This window comes from Leguminivora glycinivorella, chromosome 8 (assembly GCF_023078275.1).
Source record: "Leguminivora glycinivorella isolate SPB_JAAS2020 chromosome 8, LegGlyc_1.1, whole genome shotgun sequence".
NCBI lineage: Eukaryota > Metazoa > Arthropoda > Insecta > Lepidoptera > Tortricidae > Leguminivora > Leguminivora glycinivorella.
Window position 1 is genome coordinate 1,727,743 of NC_062978.1, and position 8,504 is coordinate 1,736,246.

The 8,504-nt window shown below is 38.5% G+C and overlaps 1 protein-coding gene across 1 annotated transcript; it reads left to right on the top strand.

Annotated features, from left to right (window-relative positions):
• The first annotated feature begins 1,291 nt into the window (after positions 1–1,291).
• On the top strand, positions 1,292–7,999 carry LOC125228643. The gene is made up of 4 exons (XM_048133300.1): positions 1,292–1,390; positions 6,156–6,236; positions 6,363–6,510; positions 7,830–7,999. The coding sequence occupies exons 1-4, from the start codon at positions 1,292–1,294 to the stop codon at positions 7,997–7,999; spliced, it is 498 nt and encodes a 165-aa protein (XP_047989257.1).
• The last annotated feature ends 505 nt before the right edge of the window (positions 8,000–8,504 follow it).

Below are 8,504 nucleotides of genomic sequence, written 5' to 3' on the forward strand. Positions count from 1 at the left end.
CAGAGAGTAGGCGGGGGCTGCCGAGTAATATAGCCTGGCATTTTGCTGGGTTAACTGTGATGCCAAAGCAATGTGACCAAGTGGAAATGTGGTTAAGGTCAATGTTAATTTCAGCAATGGCCTGATCCAAATCTTTTACACCTGCTGTTGTGTAAAGCTGCAAGTCATCAGCATACAGATGGTAAGAGCATTTAAATTTAGTAGTAACGAGATTGATAAAAATAGAGAAGAGAAGAGGTGATAGGATTCCCCCTTGTGGAACTCCAGATGTAATCGTGCACCAGTCAGAAGTCGTACGGTCAGCACGGACCATCTGTCGGCGGTCCTCCAGATACGAAGAAAACCACCCAGCCACAGATGCAGATACATTCAAGTGCCTGAGAGTGGCCAATAACAGATCGTGATTGACAGCATTAAATGCATTTGAGAAATCGATAAGAACTAACACTGTTAACAACGAAGAGTCCATACCGAGTCTCACGTCATCGACCACTTTCAGCAAAGCGGTGGAAGTACTGTGACCACGACGAAAACCGGACTGGAGTGAAGTAAGCAGTTGGTTGGAGTGGATGTAAGTAGACAGTTGTTTATGGACTATTGCTTCTAATATTTTTGAAAGAAAAGGAAGAATAGAAATGGGCCGAAAATCTTTGAGAGCACTGGGGTTGGAAACTTTTGGAAGTGGAATGACATGGGCGTGACGCCACAACGAAGGAAAAACCCCAGATGACATGGAAAAGTTAATAACGTGCGTTATAACCGGGAGAATACATTCTAAAATGGAAGTGATCATAGTCCTACTTACATCATCATGGCCAACAGCATTCGATTTAATAGAAATTATCACTTTTCTAATTTCCTCATCTGTGGCTGGGGTAAGACAGAAAGTGTGTGTGGTAAGGCAAGGCAGGGCACTAATTTCAGCAATACTATTTATTTTAGTAACAGAATCTAAAAAAGATGATTTTGCAAAATGAGAATTTAGATCGTCTACAGAAAAAGCTGAAGATGTTAATTTAGCCGGAGACTTAACTACACCGATTGATTTTAAAAATTTCCACGTGTCAGCCGGTGATGACATGGCAATGTTATGGTGGATAAATTTACGTTTAGCTGCTCTTACCATCTGGTTGCATTTATTTCTGGCAGCCTTAAATTGGCACCAATTCTCCTCGCAGCGATCGCGTTTAAATTTACGAAAAGCTCGATCTCGCCTAGTCATCGCAACACGAACGTCTCGCGTGATCCACGGCGCTGGCGGCCTCTTCAGTCTTACTGTGCGCACGGGTGCATGGATATTGAAAAGTTTAAGGACGAGTTAAGGGCCGCCACCGCTTCATCAACAGATGGAGCTAACAACGTAGCCGACCAGTCCACCGCGCGCGCACCGGTCTGTAAGGCTTGCACGTCTAGTCTGGCAAAACTGCGGAGTTGGATAGTTACACTTACACGCTGTGCCACATGGAGGGAAAGTACCTTAAATATCGTAGATAGCATATTTTGCTGAAAGAAGACTTCATTTTATTTTCAAAACTTAGTAAAAATGCATTCAATTTTTTTTAATTTTTACTATGAGGACTTATACAGGGCGTATTTTGATAGCGGGTCAGTAAGGCCGGTATGAGATCCCGTAGTCCTACATGAAAATAGTCTAAGGGGACCATCCATCGATTTCAAATTGATGAAAAATGGCATTTACAGATTTTGGAAAAAACATACAGGGTGCGAGAAAAAGGGCATTTTTGACAAACTTTTTTTTTTGGTGCATTGTCGTGAGTTGACCCCTAAGCAATTATTGATAATGAATAGGAATGGAATCGATTGGCATCATAAAAATACCATATGGAAAAAAAAATTTCATACAAATTGTACCTATGGGAAAAGTTTTTCGTGATTTGTGACTTTTCTAGCCGGAAATTCTTTTTTGGTCCCATAAAAGATTTTGATCCTGAATAGGAATGGGATCGATTGGCGTCAAAAAAAAAGTTCGTCAAAAATGTCCTTTTTCTCGCACCCTGTATGTTTTTTCCAAAATCTGTAAATGCCATTTTTCATCAATTTGAAATTGATGGATGGTTTCCTTAGACTATTTTCATGTAGGACTACGGGATCTCATACCGGCCTTACTGACCCGCTATCAAAATACACCCTGTATACTTATACACTTATATGAGGACTTCCTCATAGTAAAAATAAAAAAAAATTGAATGCACTTTTACTAAGTTTTGAAAATAAAATGAAGTCTTCTTTCAGCAAAATATGCTATCTATGATATTTAAGGTACTTTCCCTCCATGTGGCATCGCCGTGGGACGTGGGACACACTGTATATTCTGAAAAAGACACATCAAACTTAAATAAAACATTTCAAACAAATCAATATTTCATTGTTCTGTGATAGTCATAATTTTAACGGATAGGTTGTACAATGTAAATTCATTTAAGTTCAGTGCGGGCAAGACCGGCATAGTTTATTTGAAATAAAGTTTGAGTGGATAAAACTCTATAATTAATGTAGTCTGGCGAGCGCATGGTTCTATGGGATAGCAAATATTATATTTTACAAAGCTTTTATAATATTTTGGCGAAATATGGATTTTAATTGATAAAAATCACATTTTTTAAGGCTCGGCGGGTTGAGCGTCCCCCCGCGGTGAGTACGGGAAGACCGTCTAGTGCTTGTTGTCCCGTAATTTCATATGAGACTATAGGTTCCAAAACTATGATCATTGTTATTTTACGTAATAACAGGGCAGAATGTGCTAGATAATTAATAAAATAACGTTGAAATTTTAAACATATAAGCATTTTTTCATTTATAAGGCAAGACCGGCATATGTCCCGTAGATGGGGTTCATAACCTTTTCTTTTCAGGTCCAATTTGGTCACGATATTACAGGCTCATATAAATCTAACTACTTATTTGTTTTTGAAACTTGGTTATTAAGTAAAGGTAATACGATATTAGGTACGTGAAATAGTTTGGTAACATTTCTTAGCAATGAATGTCCCAGACATTATCAAATATGTATGTTTTCAGGGGTGCTGATTTCAAAATTGATGACCAATTTGGAATCTGATATTACTGACTGTCACTTTGACACAAAAGTCGTCATGGTTGTCGTCAAATAAGTTTTCGGAGGTGCTGATTTCAAAATTAATAAACAATCTGGAATCTGACATTGCTGACTGTCACTTCGACGCAAAAGTCGTAATATGTGTCGTCAGATAGGTTTTCGGAGGTACTGATTCCAAAATTAATGACTAATTTGAAATCTGACATTACTGACTGTCACTTTGACACAAAAGTCGTTTGGTGTGTCGTCAAATAAATTTGCGGGGGTGCTGATTCCTAAATTAAGGATCATTTTAGAATTTGACATAGTTGACTGTCACATTGACTTAAAAGTTTTCATGGGTGTCATCAAACAGTTTTTTGGCTGTAATGGTTATTGGAATCAGCACCCCCGAGAACCTGTTTGACCACACCCATGACCACTTTTGTGTCAAAGTGACAGTCAGCAATGTCAGATTCCAAAGTGGTGTTTAATTTTTAAATTAGCACCCCCGAAAACATATTTGATGACACTGATGACGACTTTTGTGTCAAAGTGACAGTCAGCAATGTCAATTAATGGTCAGGTAGCCGTAAAATAGTCGGTCAAAACCGTCTTTAAGGGTGCCCATACGGTCCCTGTTGGGTAATGCTGATTATAAAAATAATGACCAACTTGAAACCCTACTCTCTTTTAAAACATTTGTCGCCGCATTTTGCACAATCTACATAACAAAAATAATAAAAAACGGGTAGAACTTATGATAATGCTACCAACTTAAATATGATGATGAATAATGCAGTGTAGGCTTACTTCTGTTCACCTCTTATCATTCTTCACAACCATGTCACATATATTTTATTTTTACTTAATTCTTTCGAATAATTTTAGTAACACCATACGAATCATTAACAAAACTGTATTTCGAAATTAAAATCAAAAACGGTACAACTACCATAAGCCAAAAACGTATTTATATATTGATATCGTTTACACTCGACTTATTTCCAATAAAGCCTAAAAAAGGTTGGCAACTCCTTGTTTATCATATGCCGGTCTTGCCTTTCTCTTTTATGCCGGACTTTCTGAGTAGGCACAATTTCTAATAAGTTACATATTTCAGAACATAAAACTAGAAATTGAGTGCGTGTTGAGTAGATTAATAGTACCTACTAGTCAGAAAGAACGGTTATTAAATGACTACGTAACATATACAATATACAAATATTCCAACTGCTTCTATTTTATTTTAATTTTTTGCGGAACCATGTCGAACTCGGTGTTCGAGTTCGAAACACAAATCAAGATTATTGTTAACTAGTGTTCGTCCTAGGGATATGTATTGAAGACCAATGGCTTGAGGATGAAAAACTGGTATACCTTCGGAGGTGTCAGAGGCGTAGATATATAAACACAAAAGTTATAGTCAATAGACGGTCTTTCCGGGTAGACGGTCTTCTCCACACTGACCTTAATAACTAATACCTATAAATAATATAATAAATAAGGTACTCTTACTAACTAATACCTATCATAACTTTATGAGAACTCGTGTACATAGTTTTAAATCACAATAGAAATAGTATCACTTTGAAATGGTACATATGTACCTAGCAATAGAGAACTGCAATGGCTACTCTTTGTTTGGGAGTTTGAAATAATTAGTAAGTAAATTTATTAATAAAAAACACAAAGTTTTACATATTACATAGGCAATGTCCGGTGGACTCCAAACTAGGCTAGACCTGGATCTTGGGGCTTATAAGAACTTGTGTTATCATTTTATTATAAATTGTATACTCCACAGTACAGAAGACAATCCAATTCACGCTTTTTATTGTCAACATTACATCATTTACATCAAATTACTTGCATATTATACTATCGAAATAAAAAGATACCTACGAGGTTTGAAAAAATATTATACAAGGTACAGTTAGCTGCGAAATTTCATGGATAAATTAAGAATAATTCGTTAGTAAACTAGGCAGCACCCGCCAAGTTTCCATTTTTCTGTAACCGATCTTTATAAACAGCACAAAAATACCTACTTAACATATGTGAGATTTAAATAACTAATAACTAGATAGTTAACCAACTCAGCAACAGCACCCAAAGACATATAGCTGTACCTAATCAATAACCAACCGCTATTCTTGTACCTAATTATATACGTATTAATAACAACCAAGGACCTCCCCCCCTCCCTCCTCAAAACTACGCGACACACTACACTCACATATCTTCACAGCAAGTGTTCGCGTATTTTGTGAAGCCTTATTCATCCATTTTCTTAAATTCATTTTATATATTTAGAAAACATATTGTATTGTGTTTTGCAATGGGTCATATTTGTGAATCAGTACTACGTTTCCTACATAAATACTTTCCTCTAAAACATATGCTACTTATTCGTGCATTCTTCGGGCAATATTTCAGTTTCGAATGTCCAAAAAAATACTTAAATCTACTAAAAGTGTATTGCGTTGTCGTTGCTTCGACTTACTCGATTATATCAGTGTATATGACAGACGGTTCTAGACATTGGACAGTGATGGAAAGCGTTGTTTCTAGTTTAACATCTACTTGCATTGAAGGAGATTGTTGTAGCAAATTCTTCTCCTTCGTCGAGACCACAGATCAGTCCCTTGGAGAACCCTTGAACTTTGCAAGTTGTAGGCTGTATTTCATCTTCCTTCTAATCATATCCTCGCGCTTATTGAGTGGTTTCTTAAACATAATTGTTTTTTATACCAGACCGGTGGTTTATATAAATTTTTGTTTCATGTATGCGAGTGTTGATTTCAGTCACCTTTTAAGGTTCATTGTATGTGACGTACTGTACGAAAGAGCAAAACGTCTCAGGAATCATTTTGAAATCGTTTTTAGTCGGGATAATGGCGACAACGATATGATATCAGAAATAAAACGAGGCTTGTTATTATATAAGCAGCTAATTGATAGTGTAACAATCCTGGATAAAATTCAAGTGTCGGTAATATGTACATTTTATTTTATTCAGAATATCGTGTTTTCATCGACTTTAAATTTCTAACTTTATGTAATACATATTTAGTACTTAATTTGTTTCTCTTTTCAGTACTTAATAGCTCTGGTGATGCAATTATTTTCAAGTGTTGGGCACATCCATTCTATGTATGAAATAGCCATGAACGAACAGGTATTTCCCTCATTATTTTTGGCTAATGTTTAACGGATCACCAAAGTTAGCTAAATGACCAAAAATAGGAAATGATCCCCAAAAATAAATGAATGAATTCCAATACGATTTCCATTTTTTTTTCAGGAATTCAAGCGTAGGATAGTTGACCTGGTTTTTGCGAACGTGTATCAGGCAGTACTTCTTTGTCTCCCGGCATTTATCATGGAACTGTTGCACAACGAATTGCACAAAGTCAAATCGCTACTGATTACGCGCCAAGCCGATTTAACTGGTGACTATTGTTATTAGTTAGAGGCTACTGTGTCCCATTGCAAGGCCTCCCCCCTCTTCTTCCACTCATCCCTGTTTAAAGCAATATCTGTACAGTCTTTCAAAAAGGAGTCCAAGTTATCCCGTCATCTCTGGTGTGGTCTGCCGGATCCCCGGTTTGACTCTTGGGGCTTCCACTTCGTGGTTACCTCGGCCCACAAGTCGTCCAGCATTCGGCAGACATAGCCAGCCCATCAGTCCCATGTCATCCTAGCATCTTTTCTAGGAGAGGGAGAGAGCGTTTACACATACCAAAATATATTATAGGGTTTATTTTGAGAATAAACAATTTTTTTTTTGTGTCGCCTGCTCGCTTAGCCGAAGTGATAATCGTTGAAGCTACGAAGCGGTCGAAACGCAGTCTGGCTCTGTCGCGCCATTGCAGAAAGCAATATGGAGAGCCACAGCTACGATACGCTTAGGCAGAGTAACGCTGTGGCTTGCCTGGACGACTGTCGCCGCCGCGTCGCATCGCATCGCCTGACATCGATAGTTCATCGAGGTCGCCCACCTAACTTAGACTGACTTCCATAGAGATCGAAGGCTTCGCAGTCCCGTGACCGTCGCGCGACCGTCGTCCACCAAGCAACGGCGTAAGCGATTGTGATGCCGGCTAAACCTTGATAGATAAGGACTGGAATTCCTTGCCGGCGGCTATATTTCCGGGCTCATATAACCCGGCAACCTTCAAATCAAGAGAGAACAGGCATCTTCTGGGAGTTCTGGGCGAGCTCACTCCATCGTAGGCCACGTCTTTGCCTTTGGCTAGTCTGTGGCCAAGAGTAAGCCCATTTATAATAATAATAAAATATACCTACCTTGAATTCTCGCCACCGTGTTGGAATCTACCTGTACTTTTATTGAAGAGAAATTTCTAATGCAAGTTCAAACTAACAGCTTTAAACGTTTAACGCTCAGTATTGCCAACTAGAATTTTCAAAAATGTAAGACTGATGCCAGGAATATGCCAAAAATATGCCAATTATTGAAGTGAAAGTAACTCTTGAACTTGTCCGTATTTCATGAGTTGGGGACCGATTTTTGAATTCCACAGACTTTCGAACGGCAAATTCACGCGTTTGAGATTCAAAAATCGGTCCCTTGGTGTCTGTTTTTCAAAACTTTGAACAATTAGAAATGTAAAATATTTATATAAATAAACAGTAAAAAGATACAAGTACCTGAACGCAAAAGCGAGACAGTCACTTGACAGAATGTTTCTAAAGTTGTGCTACGAAGTTTCACTTCTTCCGGGACTACACGGACTATTTTTTTTTTCAGAAGGTGCGGTCGGCGCGGCGACGCTGCGCGCGCTGCGTTACATGCAGCAGCGGCCGCTGCGGCTGCGGCTGGCCCGCGTGCTCGCCGTCGACAGTTCGCTGCCTGTCGCCTTCTTGTCTCTGCTCTTCACTTACTCTGTGCTCGTTCTGCAGTTGCACAAGATCTTGTAGCCTGTGTGCATAGCCATATGCACATACGATCACGAAACGCTCACGATAATTCTCTTTCGTAGCTATCTATCTCTATCGCTGCAGAAAGGTACTTAGTCTACCTTTCTGCGGCGTTTCGGTGGCGTTTCGCGTCGCAGAAATATATATCACTGGACTATTATATGCGAAGTTACGGTAAACAAATAATTCTTTATTTGTCACGTTTTTGTAGCGCGGAACCTGCCTGATATTTTATTAATATGTACGAGTACAATATAAATAATTCACAACTGAATGGATGAAGTCAGACACATGTTATTCATATACAAACAAAATGTTTTTGTAAACATATCGCTATTTAGGTTCGCTAAATTACGATGTCTTTTTCAATATCCCATATTACACAAAAACTTTTCACAGAGGGCGTCGCTAGCAGAGGGTGCAAAAAACTTTTGTACACTTTTCCGTAAACTCTATGGGTACTATCCACATCTGTATTCCACTCTTTACGTCCTTGGTATGGTAA

Excerpts from the sequence above, each read along its gene's own strand:
- LOC125228643 (XM_048133300.1), top strand. The coding sequence starts at position 1,292 with ATGGATATTGAAAAGTTTAAGGACGAGTTAAGGGCCGCCACCGCTTCA. Across the intron at positions 6,237-6,362 it reads AAATAGCCATGAACGAACAG|GAATTCAAGCGTAGGATAGT; the intron begins GTATTTCCCTCA and ends TTTTTTTTTCAG. Across the intron at positions 6,511-7,829 it reads GCGCCAAGCCGATTTAACTG|AAGGTGCGGTCGGCGCGGCG; the intron begins GTGACTATTGTT and ends TTTTTTTTTCAG.